This window comes from Bufo gargarizans, chromosome 7 (assembly GCF_014858855.1).
Source record: "Bufo gargarizans isolate SCDJY-AF-19 chromosome 7, ASM1485885v1, whole genome shotgun sequence".
Taxonomy (NCBI): Eukaryota; Metazoa; Chordata; class Amphibia; order Anura; family Bufonidae; genus Bufo; species Bufo gargarizans.
The window spans coordinates 116,917,733-116,937,011 of NC_058086.1; the positions used below are offsets into that span (position 1 = coordinate 116,917,733).

The 19,279-nt window shown below is 43.0% G+C and overlaps 1 protein-coding gene across 2 annotated transcripts in view; it reads left to right on the forward strand.

The window, feature by feature from the left end:
* LOC122943678 (beta-1,3-galactosyltransferase 2-like) overlaps positions 1-18,852 on the forward strand; it is a 97,450-nt gene extending 78,598 nt beyond the window's left edge. For both annotated transcript variants that reach the window (XM_044301597.1, XM_044301598.1), the window contains exon 3: positions 17,613-18,852. In XM_044301597.1, the coding sequence (XP_044157532.1) occupies positions 17,676-18,761 (1,086 nt within the window). In that variant the 5' untranslated portion in view covers positions 17,613-17,675 and the 3' untranslated portion in view covers positions 18,762-18,852. The remainder of the gene's footprint in view (positions 1-17,612) is intronic.
* The last annotated feature ends 427 nt before the right edge of the window (positions 18,853-19,279 follow it).

Consider the following 19,279-nt stretch of genomic DNA (forward strand, 5'->3'; position numbering starts at 1 on the left):
TAAAATCTGCAAGGCAGGACATAACATCAACTGAGAAGGGGGGAGGTATTGTCACGGACTATAGTGTGTTTTGTGACACTTTCCTTCACTTGGTTGCCCGTGGCAACGTGTGGTGTTGTGTGCATGTGGTGGCAGTGTCACCCCCCTGTAAGGCTCCATTCAGACGTCCGTATGTGTTTTGCGGATCCGATCCATGTATCCGTGGAGCCGTAAAAATCATACGGACGTCTGAACGGAGCCTGACTGGGGGGTGATCAATGACAGGGGGGTGATCAATGACAGGGGGGTGATCAGGGAGTCTATATGGGGTGATCAGGGGTTCATAAGGGGTTAATAAGTGACAGGGGGGGTGTAGTGTAGTGTAGTGTTTTGTGGTACTTTACACAGCTACCTGTATCCTCTGGTGGTCGATCCAAACAAAAGGGACCACCAGAGGACCAGGTAGCAGGTATATTAGACACTGTTATCAAAACAGCTAATATACCTGTTAGGGGTTAAAAAAATCACATCTCCAGCCTGCCAGCGAGCGATCGCCGCTGGCAGGCTGGAGATCCACTCGCTTACCTTCCGTTCCTGTGAATGCGCGCGCCTGTGTGCGCGCGTTCACAGGAAATCTCGGCTCTCGCGAGATGACGCGTATATGCGTCACTCTGCGCAGAGCTGCCGCCTCCGGACCGCACATCTGCGTTAGGCGGTCCGGAAGCAGTTAAAGGGGTTATCCCATCTTAGACAATGGGGGCATATCGCTAGGCTATGCCTCCATTGTCTGATAGGTGCGGGTCCCACTGCTGGGACCCGCACCTACAAGGAGAACGGAGCGGAGAAAGTGGAGGAGGGCGCACTGCGCATGCGCAGCCGCCCTTCATTCATTTCATTGGAGCCGCCGAAAATAGCCGAGCCAGCTTCCATTGGCCCCATAGAAATGAATGGGAGCGGTGGCCGCGCATGTGCGGTGCGCTCCCATTCACTTCAATGGGAGAGGTGGGGAGTTGCACCTGGTGGTGGACGGACCCTGGGAGATGAAGCTGTTGCATTGTATGTCTTGTTTAACAGTCTTGTTCTCAGCCATAGCAACGTGCTCCTGCGCTTTTGGATGTGATGACTGACCCCCTTTTTCCTGGGAGATGAAGACTTTGAAGAATGATTTGGAAGAAGTAAGGCCAGCAAAAGATAAGGATAGTCATCATAAAGACCTGGCCCCCCAGGTCTAGGTGACATTGGTTGGCATGCTGGCAGTAGAGTAATAACGGCTTATAGTGATGGACGAACATCGGCCGGGACGATTCTAATGTTCGCTAACTGGCATGTGAAAATTCAATTATACGTGGTCATCACAGGTGTTGAATTCCTCCTAGATCCATGCCTTATTCATTAAAAAAAATGTGAGGTAGTCCACACTTTCGTGAGCTACTAGGCGAGTGTGCTTATTGGTCACGATCCCCCCTGCTGCGCTGACAGGACACTCGATGAGGGACAAGCCAAGAGTTCCATGGCAAATTGTGGCAGCTCTGGCCACAGGTCAAGCCTGCATACCCAGTAGTCAAGGGATTCCTCGCTTCTCAGAGTGTCCACATCAGTTGTTAGGGTCTATTTACACGTCCGTATGTATTTTGCAGATCTGCAAAACACGGACACCGGCAATGTGCGTTCCGCATTTTGCGGAGCACACATCGCCGGCACTCTCATAGAAAATGCCTTTTCTTGTCTGCAATTGCGGAATTTTTTTGCAGATTGGAAGTGCGGATCCGGAAGTGCGGATCTGCATATGCAGATGCGGACAGCACATTCGGGCACCATTGAAAATGAATAGGTCCGAACCTGTTCCGCAAAATTGAGGACTGGATGCAGACCCATTTTTTGGATGTGTAAATTGACCCTTAACCCGATGTAGTCGGACACCTGTCGGTCTAGGCGTTCCCTGAGGCTGGATACGGAGTGCGGCTGTCAATGAGTTGGCTGCAAGAATGATCTCCTATCCAAAGTGACCAACACATCTTCAAACCACCCTCTTTTTGCAGGCCTGGTAGGATTGGTACCCGCACCTGTTTTGCTGTGGGTGGAAATTCCTCTGCCAGTGTCCGCAACAGCAGAATGCAGCATCTCTTGCAGCAAGGCCTGGAAATGCTGTATTATGACAGCCCTCTGTGATGCTGGTAACATGTTCACCATTTTGTGTTTGTACCGGGGGTCTAAGTACGTTGCCACCCAGTACCAGTCATTGACCTTTTATGATTGAAAAGAAACCAAGCTCCCAAGAACCTGTCCTGCCACAGCGTTCGTACAGGTAGTCATTAATGGCACGTTTCTGCTGGAGCAGCCTATCAAGCATATACAAGGTGGAGTTCCAGCGTGTCCGGCAGTCACAAATCAGACGTATGACGGGCAAATGTTGTCGCCGCTGAACGTCAGCAAGGCAAGCCATGACCATATAAGATCTTCTAAAATGGCCAGAGATTTTCCTGGCCTGCTGCAAGATGTCCTGGACCCCGGGGTATTTGACAACGAATCCCTGCACGACTAAGTTCAGTACATGTGCCATGCACGGCACATCTGTCATTTTGCCCTATTTCAGCGCGCTCAGCAGATTGGCACCGTTGTCGCACACCACTTTGACAACTGTCAAATTGAGCGGGGTTAGCCACTGATTGGCCTGTGACCGCAGAGCTGAAAGGAGTGCAGGACCGGTGTGGTTCTTGGCTTCCAGGCACAACAGCTGCAGCACAGCATGGCAACGTCTTACCTGGCACATCAAATAGGTTCTGGGGCGCATGGGGGGTGTCCATCGACACATCATCATAGTCATCTTCACCACTACTGGCATTAGAGATCTCGGAGTAGGCAGCAACAGTGGGGACCACCCTCCTTGGCCTGATCTGGGTACTGTCGTCAGACCACTGGGTGGCGGCTGTTCCTACCTCCTCTTCCTCATTCGATGCCAATGGCTGCACATTGGTAAGGTATGGGAATGGATGGGAAAATAATTCCTCTGACTCGAGTGGAGGGGCTATGGTGGTGGTGGTGTTTTTGTGGGTGCACATAGCAGAGAGTGAGGAGGGTGCAGATACAGAGAATGAGGAGGGTGCAGAAGCGGAAGGCTGAGTAAGCCACTTAGGCTCCGGCCTAGAGCACCTGCCCGACCCCCTACCACCCCTGCGGAATGGCCTGCCTCCTCCTCTGCCAGTCATTTTCAAAATGACCCTGTGCCAAAGTCCCTAGAGAAGAGCATTATTTATGGAAGCTGATATATGGCAGGCCTCAATCAGTTGTTAGTTGAAGCTGATATATCACCTTCAAGCAGTAATTTTGTGGACGCAGGTATATGGAAAACCTCTATCACTATTTTGTGGAAGCTGATATATGGCAGGCCTCAATCAGTTGTTAGTTGAAGCAGGTATATCACACTTAAGCAGTAATTTTGTGGAAGCAGGTATATGGAAAACCTCTATCACTATTTTGTGGAAGCTGATATATGGAAGGTTTTAATTAGCTGTTAGTTGAAGCTGGTATATCACCCTTAAGCAGTAATTTTGTGGAAGCAGGTATATGGAAAACCTCTATCACTATTTTGTGGAAGCTGATAGATCGCAGCCCTCAATCAGTTGTTAGTTGAAGCTGGCATATCACCCTCAAGCAGTAATTTTGTGGACGCAGGTGTATGGAAAACCTCTATCACTACTTTGTGGAAGCTAACTTATGACAGGCCTCAATCAGTTGTTAGTTGTTGAAGCTGGTATATCACCCTCAAGCAGTCATTTTGTGGACGCAGGTATATGGAAAACCTCAATCACTATTTTTTGGAAGCTGATGGATCGCAGCCCTCAATCAGTATTTTCTGGAAGCATACAAATGCACTATAATATACTTTCTATGTTATAAAGTATATTATAACTATATATCACAATCCTCTGTGTATCACACCTATCAATAGCACAATGTTGCCAATCCTTAAAATTACTTTTGTGGCCCTATTAGCTAGTGTTTGGTGTCCCTAAATTCCTAACAGCCTGTCCCTGCTCCGAAATGCAACCTCTCCCTACACTGGCAAAACACATAATGTAAAATTGCTGCCAGATCGGGTTCTGTTATAGGGTTGGGGGGGGTGTCCATGTGCTGAAACATCTCAATTGGCTTTCCTGTCTCACCGGATGAATGTGTCATGGGTCAAAGTTCGGCGCAATGCAAAAGGATATGGCGCGCGCGTACATCGCCATATATTTGCATGTTGGATCGCGAGTGCGCAAAGCTCACCTCGAACCGACAGCCGGGCAAACTTCAAGGCCATCACTAACGGCTTACACCATATTGGTATTGAATAACATATCCTAGTTTATGGCTGATATAGGAATAAGTAAATGTATGAACAAATTAATAAATCTGACTATGGGTGACCTTGAGTTCCTGGGCTTGTCTCCTCTACACTTAATTTTGCTATGTAACACTGCAGCCACCATTTTAGGAAAACCTGATTTGTTACCACGAAGTGTGAGAAATTTCGGATTTGGTTCAAGGCAACAAGTTTTCCTAAACTTTAGACCAAATTCTGCTTTGATTGCTTCGCTTTGCTCAACACTAGTAGGGACCTACTCATAAGAGGACACCTTGATGTGGTGAGTGGGCCTATACATTTTGATCAAAACGTATACTAAGTGCATCAATGTAGATGTTTATAAACTATGCTAAGTAGCATATCTATGCATGGCATGTGGATGTGCGATCTATGGGGCACATTTATTACTACAGGCATTTTAGACGCTGGTCTTAATAAAGGCCCATAGCTGGTGGTTCCACTGAAGTTATGAAGAGGTGCAAAGAAAAAATTATTTTAGCTCAAAATAAGTACAATGCAATAATTAAAAAAAATTTCCCCAAAGGTGTACATAGCCTTTAACCCCTTGGTGACATATAACATACTAATACATCACAATGCAAAGTGACTTCCCGCAAACTGACGTACTTGTACGTCATGATGATCAGGAGGGCACAGGAGCTGTGTGTGCCTGACCATTGCAGGGGCCGGCTGGGACTGTATCCGCCTGCATTGCTATAAACACCGGTTCATTAACCCCTTATATGCCACGATCAATGCTGAGCATGGCATACAAGAGGATCATAGAAGAACGGGGCTCCCTCTGCCTCTCCATCAGCCCCCCGCGCTGTGGTGACAGGAAGCAGATGACCTTTGCAATGGTCTCTGCAAAGGCCTCTGTCATATATGGAAGCCTGTCAGACCCTGCCCCCAGGCTGGGTCTCACAGGCACACTAAATTGGAGCAGGGATCATATTTTGAAATATTGAAGTCCCTGTAATGGGACAAAAAAAAAAGTTCAAAAAAGTTTAAAAAATAGTGTGTTATAAAAATAAAACAAAATAACATTTTACAATAAATTGCCTTTACAATGATTGCCTTCATCATGCAATTTTAAATAAATGTTATTTTTTTACAAAATAGACATATTAGATATCTCCGCGTCTGTAACTAGCAGCTGTATTAAAATATGACATGACCTACCCCCTCAGGTGAACGCTGTGAAAAAAAACTCAAATAAAAATGGTGTAAATTTTTTTATTCACTTTTCCCCCAAAAAGTGTAATATTCAACCATCACTAAATCTTATATACCCAAAAATGGTACTAGTAAAAACGTCAACCCGTAAAAAAAGAGCCCCTACACAAGATGATCAGCTGAAAAATTTAAAAAATATGGCTTTCAGAAAATGGATACACAAAAATTGCTTTTTATTGTGTAAAACTGAAATAAATAAAAAATTGACGTATTAGATATAGAGATGTCGCAAACATAAAATTTTCCGTTCGCGAATGACGAACGCAAATTTCCGCAAATGTTCGCGAACGGGCGAACCGCCATTGACTTTAATAGGCAGGCGAATTTTAAAACCCACAGGGACTCTTTCTGGCCACAATAGTGATGGAAACGTTGTTTCAAGGGGACTAACACCTGGACTGTGGCATGCCGGAGGGGGATCCATGGCAAAACTCCCATGGAAAATTACGTCGTTGATGTAGAGTCGGGTTTTAATCCATAAAGGGCATAAATCACCTAACATTCCTAAATTGTTTGGAATAACATGTTTTAAAACATCAGGTATGATGTATCGATCAGGTAGTGTAAGGGTTACGCCCGCTTCACAGTGACAGACCAAACTCTGACAGACCAAACTCCCCGTTTAACACACCGCAAACAACCGCAAACAGTCCATTTGCACAACCGCAAACTCCCCATTTGCACAAGCTTGGATACCAAGCTAGCCATGTCCCGTTCCTTGTTCTCACTGACGTAATTGAAGGTCTCTTCCTCCACCCTGCCACGTACAACACCAAGGGTTCCCGAAAGCTGACAAAAGGCCCCTGGGACGCCTGCTGTGGTTGGTCTTCCACCTCCTCAAACCACCTTCCTCCTCTGACTCCTCTTCTTCAGACTCCTCTCCTCTGCGTTGCTGCAGGTCCAGCAATCGATGACGACAAGGCTGCTTCTGGTGGTGATGGTGACCACAACTCTTCCTCTTCATGCTCATCTACGGCCTGATCCAGCACTCTTTGCAGGGCACGCTCCAGAAAAAACGCATATGGGCTGAGGTCGATGATGTTGCCTTGGGTTTGACTGACCAGGTTTGTCACCTCCGCAAAAGGACGCATGAGCCTACAGCCATTGTGCATGAGCGTTGAGTAACGCGGTCAAAAAATACCCAGCTCCGCAGAGGCTGTCCTCTTTTTTTTAAATAAAAAAAATCTGTTCTTGCCAGTTTAATCTCAGTTGTGTCCCCTATCCAGTGTGGTGTATGGAATAGATTTTAGGAACCGGGAGATGGAAAAAGATGCTTAGTCGGTCCTCTTACTTCCAATTTGGGGCACTGCGTGTGCGCCTTGCAATGTACTGTGCTACCCGATATGAGTGGTATGTTAAGTAGTACTATTCCTATCAGTTTAATCCCTGTTACGTCCCCTATCAGGGGACATGTATCGAGTAGATTTTAGACAACCGCAAAGAGTTGTCAATAGTTGACACACTCATGATATAAATTTTATTCCTCTATGCGTCAATCTTGGTGTAATGATGACTGTGCTTGTGCACATGTTTGGGAGATTACAGGCGATGGGGTTTTTTGAAAGCCTATGGTCGTGCTGAGGTAGTTCAGTGAAAGTTAAGTGACCCAGAAAACAATGATTCTGGAGTGTGGGCCCATTGTTGGCCTAGTAGGCTTTAATGATCACATTAGATTATCACAAAGAAAATTAATGTTTTTTCTATGCAAAATTATCCAGCTGATCGCTTTTGGTCTGTTCACAATGAAGCAATGACCTTATCATCTGGCGTGTGCCAACATTGCTATTTCCAACACACTCATAGAGGTGATCGCTTCATTGTGATACGCAAGCCCCTTCACCACAACAAGGTAACGATCACGAAGGGGAATTGACACATGTATGTGCCTTTTTTTGGTTTTGTTTTTGCAGCCACAGTGCAGCACCGGAGGCCAGAAAAATTAGGCATGTACACATGCCTGAAAAATTTTGTATTGTTGCAGGAAAATTATGTTTTCCAGGCAGAAAGTGCACTAAAACATTGCGGCTTGAACCCTAGTTGTGGCGGAGAAGTCACACAAGTCATCCGTCATGCAGAGATAAAATACAGCAGCGTGTGGACCATTTTTAGCCCAAGGCATCTCATCTCATCAGGCCTTTTTTAGTCAAATGTATCGCCAACTGTCAGTCCCTTCGGTATCCATGCCTCATTCATCTTAATAAAGGTGAGGCAATCTAGACTTTTTTTACCTAGGCAACTTCTCTTCTCAGTGACAATACCACCTGCTGCACTGAAGGTCCTTTCTGACAGGACACTTGAAGCGGGGCAGGCCAGAAGTTCTATCGCAAATTGGGATAGCTCAGGCCACAGGTCAAGCCTGCACACCCAGTAGTCAAGGGGTTCATCGCTCCTCAGAGTGTCAATATCTGCAGTTAAGAAGAGGTAGTCTGCTACCTGTCGAGTCGTTCTCTGAGGTTGGACGCCTAAGGGATGTGGCGATGCGTGGGACTTAAAAGCTCTGCATGTCCTCCATCAACAACACGTCTGTAAAGCGTCCTGTCCTTGCCGGAGTGGTCGTGGTAGGAGGAGGATTACTTTCACCTCTTCCCCTGTTAGATTCCCATTGTGCTGTGACATCACCCTTATACGCTGTGTAAAGCATACTTTTTAACTTGTTTTGGAACTGCTGCATCCTTTCCGACTTCCGGTAATTCGATAACATTTCAGCCACTTTTTGCTTTTACCGGGAGTCTAGTAGCGTGGCCACCCAGTACAGGTCGTTCTCCTTCAGCCTTTTTATACGAGGGTCCCTCAACAGGCATGATAGCATGAAAGACCTCAGAGTTCCGACAAGCCAGCTGTCAGACGCCGGGCAAGGGGGTGACTCTGTGACATTGTCTTCTTACGCTCAAATATTTCCTTGACAGACACCTGACTGTGGGCAGATGAGCAGGAACTGCTCAAGACGAGAGGCGGAGTGGCGGGTGGTTGAGAGGGGGCAAGGAGGACAGCAGTGGTTGACGTGGCTGAAGATGCTGGACCAGGAGGAGGATGGTGGCTTTGAGTTTGTGTGCTGCTTCTACTCGTCATCATGTGTTGATCCCATAGGCGCTTGTGATGTGAGATCATGTGCCTTCGCAAAGCAGTTGTACCTAGGTGGGTGTTGGACGTCCCACGACTCCGTTTCTTTTGGCACAGGTTGCAAATGGCATCGCTGTTATCAGAGGCAGACACACAAAAAAAATGCCACACTACTGAGCTTTGCAATGACGGCATTCTGTCCTGTGTTAGCCAGTCAACTATGTCCTCAGAACTTTCAGAGTTTAGGGTACGTGGCCTCTGAACACTGGGCATTATTCTAGGGCCAAAGGAAATCGCAGCACCATGACCACGACGGCCCCTGCGGGGTGGCCTGCCTCTGCATGTAATTTTTTTTCCAATTAGTTGTACTATGCGCGCAAGCTACTGTGACACCAGATATGAGTGGTGCAACTGGGCACTGGCAGTAGTGGGCGCAGTACACGCTGTAGACCTGACACACACGCTTGCAGGCTACTTCAATTATATTACAGTGAAAAAAATATATATATTTTTTTAAATGCAAGCTACTGTGACACCAGATATGAGTGGTGCAACTGGGCACTGGCAGTAGTGGGCACAGTACGCACTGTAGGCCTGACACACACGCTTGCAGGCAACTGCAATTATATTACAGTGAAAAAAAAATTGTTGTTTTTTTAAATGCAAGCTACTGTGACACCAAATATTAGTGGCTGCACTGGGCACTGGCAGTAGTGGGCACAGTACACGCTGTAGGCATGACACACACGCTTGCAGGCAACTGCAATTATATTACAGTGAAAAAATCTACACACCCCTGTTAAAATATCAGGTTTCTGTGATGTAAAAAAAATTAGACAAAGATAAATCATTTCAGAACTTTTTCCACCTTTAATGTGACCTATAAACTGTACCACTCAATTGAAAAACAAACTGAAATATTTTAGGAGGGAAGACATAAAATAAAACTAAAATAATGTGGTTGCATATAACTGGGGATGTAGCTGTGTTCAGAATTAAGCAATCACATTCAAAATCATGTTAAATAGGAGTCAGCATACACCTGCCATCATTTAAAGTGCCTCTGATTAACCCCAAATAAAGTTCAGCTGCTCTATTTGGTATTTCCTGAAATTTTCTTAGTCGCATCCCATAACAAAAGCCATGGTCCACAGAGAGCTTCCAAAGCATCAGAAGGATCTCATTGTTAAAAGGTATCAGTCAGCATACACCTGCCATCATTTAAAGTGCCTGTGATTAACCCCAAATAAAGTTTAGCTGCTCTAGTTGGTATTTCCTGAAATTTTCTTAGTCGCATCCCATAGCAAAAGCCATGGTCCACAGAGAGCTTCCAAAGCATCATAATGATCTCATTGTTAAAAGGCATCAGTCAGGAGAAGGGTACAAAAGAATTTCCAAGACATTAGCTATACCATGGAACACAGTGAAGTCATCATCAAGTAGAGAAACTATGGCACAACAGTGACATTATCAAGAACTGGACGTCCCTCCAAAGTTGATGAAAAGACGAGAAGAAAACTGGTCTGGGAGGCTACCAAGAGGCCTACAGCAATATTAAAGGAGCTGCAGGAATATCTGGCAAGTACTGGCTGTGTGGTACATGTGACAACAATCTGCCGTATTCTTCATATGTCTGGGCTATGGGGTAGAGTGGCAAGACAAAAGCCTTTTCCTACAAAGAACAACATCCAAGCCAGGCTACATTTTGCAAACACACATCTGAAGTCTCCCAAAAGCATGTGGGAAAAGGTGTTATGGTCTGATGAAACCAAGGTTGAACTTTTTGGCCATAATTCCAAAAGATATGTTTGGCGCAAAAACAACACTGCACATCACAAAAAAAACACCATACCCACAGTGAAGCATGGTGGTGGCAGCATCATGTTTAGGGGAGTTTTTCTTCAGCTGGAACTGGGGCCTTAGTTAAGCTAGAGGGAATTATGAACAGTTCCAAATACAAGTCAATATTGGCACAAAACCTTCAGGCTTCTGTTAGTAAGCTGAACATGAAGAGGAACTTCATCTTTCAGCATGACATCGACCCAAGGCATAAATGCAAATCAACAAAGGAATGGCTTCACCAGAGGAAGATTAAAGTTTTGGAATGGCCCAGACCTGAATCCGATTGAAAATCTGTGGTGTGATCTGAAGAGGGCTGAGCACAGGAGATGCCCTCGCAATCTGACAGATTTGGAGTGTTTTTGCAAAGAAGAGTGGGCAAATCTTGCCAAGTCAAAATGTGCCATGCTGATAGACTCATACCCCAAAAGACCGAGTGCTGTAATAAAATCAAAAGGTGCTTCAACAAAGTATTAGTTTAAGGGTGTGCACACTTATGCAGCCATATTATTTTATTTATATATATTTTTCTTCCCTCTACCTAAAAGATTTCAGTTTGTTTTTCAATTGAGTTGTACATTTTATAGGTCACATTAAAGGTGGAAAAAATTCTGAAAAGATTTATCTTTGTCTTATCACAGAAACCTGACATTTTTATATCCACTGTATCTGGTCATAAACTGCTGTATGGGCACACAGGGGTGTGTAGACTTTTATATACGCTGTTTGGGCTGTTTCTGTAAACTGCATAATCAGGGTAATAAATATTGAGTTTGTTTTGCTGTTAACCGTTAAAGCCTTAATGTATTAAAATGGGAAATATGCAAAAAAAAAAAGAAATTTGTCTTTTATTTTCATAATTTTTTTTGGGAACATCTAAAGAGTTAACAAAGTTTATAAAATCATATTTGAATAATTTAAGGGGTGTAGTTTCTAAAATGGGTTTATTTATGTGTAGTTTCTACTAAGTAAACCTAACATAGTGACTTCATAATTGAATTGGTTCTTCAAAAAGCGGGTTTTGGAAATTTTCTTAAAGATTTTAAAAAGTGCATCTAAAATTGTACGCCATCTAACATCCAAAAAATAAAATTACATTTACAAGATGATGCCAACATAAAGTAGACATATGGGAAATGTAATAGTTATTGTATGAGGTATAACTATCTGTCTTAAAAGCGGAGAAATTGAAATTTCCAAAGGTGAAATATATTGACTTAAATTTACCACTGTCATGAAGTACAATGTGTCAGGAGAAAATATTCTCAGAATGGGCTTGGATAAGTAAAAGCATTCCAAAATTATTACCACATAAAGTGACGCATGTAACTTGGTCCGGAAGGGGCTAATGTCAGCAAAGCTATGTTTGCATTTCATCACTTAGGCCCCTTGCAGACGAGCATGTCCGGATTAGGTCCAGATGCGTTGCAAATTCTTTCAGTGAAAAATGCGCTATTTCACAGGCAAAGTCTTTCAGTTTTGCCTGCGATCCCGTTCAGTTCAACTTTTATCACGCAGGTACAATGCGTGTTGATGCGTTTTGCACGCGCGGGATAAAAAAACTGAATGTATACAAACAACATCTCTTAGCAACCATCCATGAAAAACGCATCACATCCACACTTGCTTGCGGATGTGATGCGATTTTCACGCAGCTCCATTCACTTCTGTGGTGCCATCATTGCGTAAAAAACACAGAATATAGAACATGCTGCAATTTTCACACAATGCACAAGTGATGCGTGAAAACCAACGCATATGTACACAGCCCCATTCAATGAATGGGTCTGGATTCCGTTCGTTCCGTTCGCATCACGCATTGCACCCGTGCAGAATATCCGCTCAGAATTAAGAAGGCTAGGAGAAAAAGACTAAGGCCCCTTTCACATGGGCGAGAATTCTGCACTGAATCTAGACCCATTCACTTCAATGGGGCTATGCACATGAGCGGTGATTTTCATACATCATTTGTGCGTTGCGTGAAAATCACAGCATGCTCTATATTGTGTGTGTTTCACCAACGCAGGCCCCATAGAAGTGAATGAGGCTGCGTGAAAATCGCAAGCATCTGCAAGTGCGGATGCGGTGCGATTTTCACACATGGTTGCTAGGTGACAATTGGGATGGGGACCTGATCTTTCTTATTTTCCCTTATAACATGGTTATAAGGGAAAATAATTGCATTCTTAGTACAGAATGCTAAGTAAATTAGGGATGGAGAGGTTAAAAAATAAATAAATAATTATTACTAAATTAAACTCACCTCATCCACTTGTTCGCGCAGCCCGGCTTGTCTTCTTTCTTCTTCTTTGAGGACCCGGGAGAAAAGGACCTTTGGTGACGTCACTGCGCTCATCACATGGTCCATCATGGACCATGTGATGAGCTCAGTGATGTCACTCAGTGATGTCACCAAAGGTCCTTTTCTCCCAGGTCTTCAAAGAAGAAGAAAGAATACAAGCCGGGCTGCGCGAACAAGTGGATGACTTGAGTTCAATTATTTATTTTTTAACCCCTCCATCCCTAATTTACTTAGCATTCTGTATTAAGAATGCTAATATTTTCTCTTATAACCATAAGGGAAAATATTAAAATCTACAGAATACCTAACCCAAACCCGAACTTCAGTGAAGAAGTCCAGATTTGGGTACCACATTCAGTTTTTTCTCACGCGCGTGCAAAATGCTTTGCACTCCCGTGGAAAAAACTGAAGAGCGCAACGCAATCGCATACAATAATCACCCCACTCGCCGGCAAAATCGCATGATTTTCATGTGACGCGCCCGCATTCTATCCGGCCCTCACACGCGACGCCCGTGTGAAAGAAGCCTAATAGAATATTTATCAGAGAACATTGACTTGTTAAATGTGGAAAAAAAAAATACATATCTTAAATCTTTTAACCATAGGGAACCTGTAGATATTGCAAATAAATCTGGAAACACACAGGTGTTAAAAGGTGTTCTTTATGAGACTTAGGCCCCTTTTACACGGGCGAGAATTCCGTGCAGGTGCAATGCGTGAGGTGAACGCATTGCATCCGCACTGAATCCGGACCCATTCACTTCAGTGGGGCTGTTCAGATGATTTTCACGCATCACTTGTGCGTTGCGTGAAAATCGCAGCATGTTCTATATTCTGCGTTTTTCACGCAACGCAGGCCCCATAGAAATTAAAATGGGTCTGGGTAAAAAGCAAGTGCGGATGCGGTGTGATTTTCACGCATGGTTGCTAGGATATGATGTAAGTAAATTGATAAGTCAATTTATTGTATTATTTTCCCTTATAACGTGGTTATAAGGGAAAATAATAGCATTCTTAATACAGAATGCTTACTAAAATGTGGCTTTAGGGGTTAAAAAAAATGTGTAATTAACTTCATCTTGTTGTTTGCGCAGCCGGCATCTTTTTCTTTCAGGACCTGCCAAAGGATCTTTGACGTAATCGTGCTTACCACGTGGTGAGCGATGTGACATCAGCGCAGGTCCTGCTGAATGGAGATAGAAATCTTCTATCTTCATTCAGAAGGACCTGCGCTGACGTCACCGTACTCACCACGTGGTAAGCGTGATTACGTCATCAAAGGTCCTTTGGCAGGTCCTGAAAGAAAAAGATGCCGGCTGCGCAAATAACAGTATGAGGTAATTTAATTATATATTTTTTTTAACCTCTAAACCCACATTTTAGTAAGCATTCTGTATTAAGAATGCTATTATTTTCCCTTAAAACCACGTGAAACCAAGGGAAAATAATACAGTAAATTGACTTTTATCAATTTACTTACACAGAAATTCCTTCCCGACTCCAATCAGGCAATCAGAATAACTCCCTGGATCAACGACCCATCCCTAATAGCTATCACTCCAGAAATATATCCAGGCCGCTCTTGAACTCTTTTAGTGAACTCACTATCACCACCTTCTCAGGCAGAGAGTTCCATAGTCTCACTGCTCTTACTGTAAAAAATCCTCTTCTGTGTTTGTGCACAAACCTTTGCTCCAGAGGCAGAGGTTGTCTCCTTGTCACAGTCCTGGGTATAAATAGATGATGGGAGAGATTTCTGTACTATCCCCTGATATATTTATACATACTAATTAGATCTCCCCTCAGTCGTCTTTTTTCTAAAGTGAATAACCCTAATGTTGATAATCTTTCAGCCCCCCATTCCCCCCCCATTCCAGTTATTACTTTAGTTGCCCTCCTCTATACCCTCTCTAGCTCTCCTATGTCTGCCTTGTTCACAGGAGCCCAGAACTGTACACAGTACTCCATGTGTGGTCTGACTAGTGATTTGTAAAGTGGTAGAACTATGTTCTCATCAGGGGCATCTATGCCCCTTTTGTGCAACCCATTATCTTATTGGCCTTGGCAGCAGCTGCCTGACACTGGTTTTTACAGCTTAGTTTGCTGTTCACTAAAATTCCTAGGTCCTTTTGCATATTATTGTTACCCAGTGTTTTACCATTGTGAGGGGTAGCTTTCTTTCTGGGGATCATCCTCACAGGTACAGCTTTAGGACACCAGGTTTCAGGTCCAAACTGTTCATTTATTGTGATACACCAGCACAAGCAACATGACAAAAATAATAAACACCCGCCCGTCCAGGCTCTAACTAAACATAGTATTTCTGACTCACCTAAGTCCCTGTTCACACCGTGTGAACATATGCAGCTTTCTCAGCCAATGTCCCACAGCCTCCTGGCTGTACAGAGCACAGTACGCCTACTTTCTCCAGTCCAGTGTCTCTTGGGGAATATTGGTCTCTTAGACCTCCTGGCTTGGACCACACAGAGCCTCCAGGCTTCTTTTCACAGGTAACAAACCCCCCCTTGCTGACACCCTGGGAGGTGCTTTATGCCAGCCTAATTACTTCCAGCTGGTCTCACCTGTGGTGGAACAGGGGTGTGGACCGCACTATCCACCCCTTCCTTTCCTCTACCCTGTGTGTGACCTGTCACTGTCTCACACCATTTAGTATGTACAGGTGACTTGCATTATTCCTTTCCATGTGGATAACCTTACATTTGTCAGTGTTAAACCTCATCTGCCACTTCTCTGCCCAAGCCTCCAATCTATCCAGATCCATCTGTAGCAGTATACTGTGAGTATGTACCGTTAATAAGCACTCTCTGTTTTATCACTGAGCCAGTTGTTTACCCACATACAGACATTTTCCCGCAGTCGAAGCATTCTCATTTTATATACTAACCTTTTATGTGTTACAGTATCAAATGGAGAAGTCAAGATATGACATGTATTGACTCGTCACGTCTAGAACTTACCTCCTCATACAAACGAATTAAATAAGTTTGACATGACCGATCCCTCATGAAGCCATGCTGATTTGGCATTATTTGCTAAACTTAGCTATCTATAGTTTCCAGGCTCTGTTTTTTACCCCTTTTTGTATATTGGCACCACATTTGTTATGCGCCAATCCTGTGGAACACTCCCTGCCAATATAAAGTCCTTAAATATCAGAAATAAGGGTCTACCTATAACATTACTTAATTCTCTGAGGATACGGGGGCATATGCCATCTGATTCCTGCAATTTGTCTATTTTAATATTTTTAAGACGTAGCTGCACTTATTCCTGGGATAGACTGGCCATTTTTAATGGGAAATTTACTTTTACTGTCACCACCAGATCTTTGAGAAGTTCTGATAGACGCTCTTCAGTACCTCCTGCATGATCTTCTTTTGTTTTGCTTTCGTTTTGACATCTCTCCTCCCTCTCCCAGCTGTCATCTATTAGCAGTGATTGCCTCCCTATATATCTCCTCCCCATACTACCTCACCTTGCGGTTTTTGCAACTTCCTGGAATGTGCTCATGCTGCAAACTGCAACTATTGCTTCCACAGATAAGTCTGTTCATTTATTTGTGTTTTCCTGTTGCCTTGATCTTAGGTGACCCTGACTCCCTCCGTATTAAGTGTAGGGATTCGGTGGTCGTGTCCCCTCACTATTATAGGGTGTTCGGGTGTCATACAGTCGAGGCACGAGGGCATGCAATTTTCTATCATAGAGATCTTTGCATGGGCTGAGAAGACAGGGAGAGTTTCAGGACTAAAATAGGGGTCACCCTTTTGTTCCTTAGTTTCGGATCAAGCCAGTCGGATCCTTATTTGTAACTTCTTGTTTTCTGTTACACCATCCGTGACATTTACATTCTGCATTTCATCTGACAGTTTATTTTCCTCAGTTAATACAGTGGAGAATTTTTTTTTATAGCTTTGCTTTCACCTCATCGCTCTCTGCAATTCCCCTCTCATCACTCTTTAAAGGGCCAAAACCTTCAGATTTATACATTTTACCATTCATATAATTGAATAACATTGTAGGGTTAATTTTACTCTCTTTGGCAATGAGTCTCTAGTTTGGCTGCTTTTATTTGTCTTTTACATATTCTATTTTTTTCCTTATAGTTTTTCAGTGCTTCTTTGCTACCCTCCAGTGATTTAAAATGTTCTATTTTTGTCATTTATTGCTTTCTTTATAGTTCTATTTATCCACATAGTTTTTTTTTCTTGTTCCTTACTCGTTTATTCCCATAAGGTATGTACCTCTCCCAATTAGATTTGAGGATGCTTTTAAAAATATTCAATTTTGTGGCTGTATTTTTATTTGAGAGGACTTTGTCCTAGTTGGTTAGGACAATGGCCTCTCTTAGTTGGCTAAATTTTGCTTTTTAGAAGTTTGGTATTTTTGTTCCTCCCTGAAGAAACACTCATTTGAATGACAATTGGAAGGTTATTATTTTATAGTCACTATTTCCCAGGTGTCTCTTGCACATCTGTTCTTCTATCAGGTCTATTGGTTAGTACTAAGTCCAGTATGGCCGTTCCTCTAGTCGGGTCCTGAACCAGTTCAGAAAGGTAGTGGTCTTTGGTAAATAATTATTATTATTACAATGTGTTTAATGGCCCAGGCTCCTTGACATTGACCAGACCTTGCTCATGAGATTAAAGATGTGCCTATAGCTGTAGAAATGCAATGTTCAACAGAATGGATGTGTTTTGTCATCTTGCAATATTTAAAAATACTTACAGCTTAATGGGAAAAACATATTTTGCATGCAGGTAAAAGCTAATCTGGAAATTATCTGTATATTTAATACTCAACTTTTCTTTTTCTTTTTGATTTACAGTATGGGTTTCCAAATATAAAGATATTGATGTGAAACTGGAAAGAAATACTTGACAATTCCATCATGTTTCTGAGAAAACAATACTTCTGCTGTTCATTGATGAAGCTGAACATTAAACGCTTAGTGGTCCATTGCATTGTGGCAGGATTTGTGACTGTGGCATTCTTTTTCTTCATGTTGACTGTGAACAATTATAGGTTGCTTCCAAATAGGTTTGATAATCATTACCTGAAAGGTGAAAAAAAAGAATCAGGACAAGGAGAGACCCTTGAAATATCAGAACAGGCTTTAGAACCTGCCAATATGTTTCCCGGCATGTACCACTTCAAATATATTATTAATGAACCGAATAAATGCCAGGAGAACCGTCCTTTTCTTGTTCTGCTAATAGCAGTACAAACATGGCAGAGTGAAGCTCGTCAAGCCATCAGGCAAACATGGGGAAAGGTAGACCTTATTCCTGGTGTTCGAACCCTGAGATTATTCTTAATAGGGAAAGATACTGCATCTGCTAATGAAACAGAACAAGCTCTTGTGGATGAAAGTCAAAAGTATCATGACATCATACAGCAGGATTATAAGGACACCTACAACAACCTAGTGCTGAAAACCTTGATGGGCTTGAAATGGGTAGCAACATACTGTCCACAAATTCCTTATGTAATGAAGACAGATAGTGACATGTTTGTTAATACAGAGTATTTAATCACTAAACTGCTACTACCCGATCAACCACCTCGCAGAAACTACTTCACAGGTTATTTAATGAAAGGCTATTTGCCCAATCGTGATACAAAGAGTAAATGGTACATGTCACCGACACTGTATCCAGGTGAACAATATCCTGTATTTTGCTCAGGAACTGGCTATGTGTTCTCTGGAGACCTGGCAGAGAAGATTTTGAAAGTGTCTGCAACTATCAAATTGCTTCACTTAGAAGATGTATTTGTTGGGGTTTGTCTAGACAAACTGGGGATTTCACCTGTACCCCCACCTAAGGATTCTGATTTCAACCACTGGAAAGTTTCATATTCTCATTGCCTGTACAACCAAATAGTCACTTCTCACCAATTTGAGCCCAGTGAACTGATCCAGTGTTGGGAGAGTTTACAGCAAAATAAACACACCTGTGTCTATGATAATATATGACTATGACTGCAATACCATTTTTATGTTCATACTAAACATACTGTTATTTTATACGGGTTAAAAGGATATAAATATAGGCACTTTTTAAATGTATTGTCTTTCAGTTGTGGTTTTGTGATACACATATTTATTTTCTAACAAAGTTGGGACCAGCCATGTACCTCTCATGGATCGAGAGATCTCCTCATTAAATGTTCTTCTAGATTTAGGGTATATCAAGCTGACAGGTGATGTGTTGGAAAGCTTACCTTGCTTCCGATCAGGGCCCCGAGCCTGTCTTCAGTTATCTCCAACAGGCTGTGCCTCTCTGGCGCAGCCTGCTGGTCAATGTTTGAATAGCATTGCTATTGAAATGTAATGCATTATAGAGATAATGCATTACATTTTAAAAGCAATCAAAATACTGTATATTATAGTCCCCTTGTGGGACTATTAAGTAGTAAAAAAAATTGAAAAAAAATACACATTTATTAAACAAAAAAATTCCATAAAAAAATATATGCTTTATTCCCCATTGA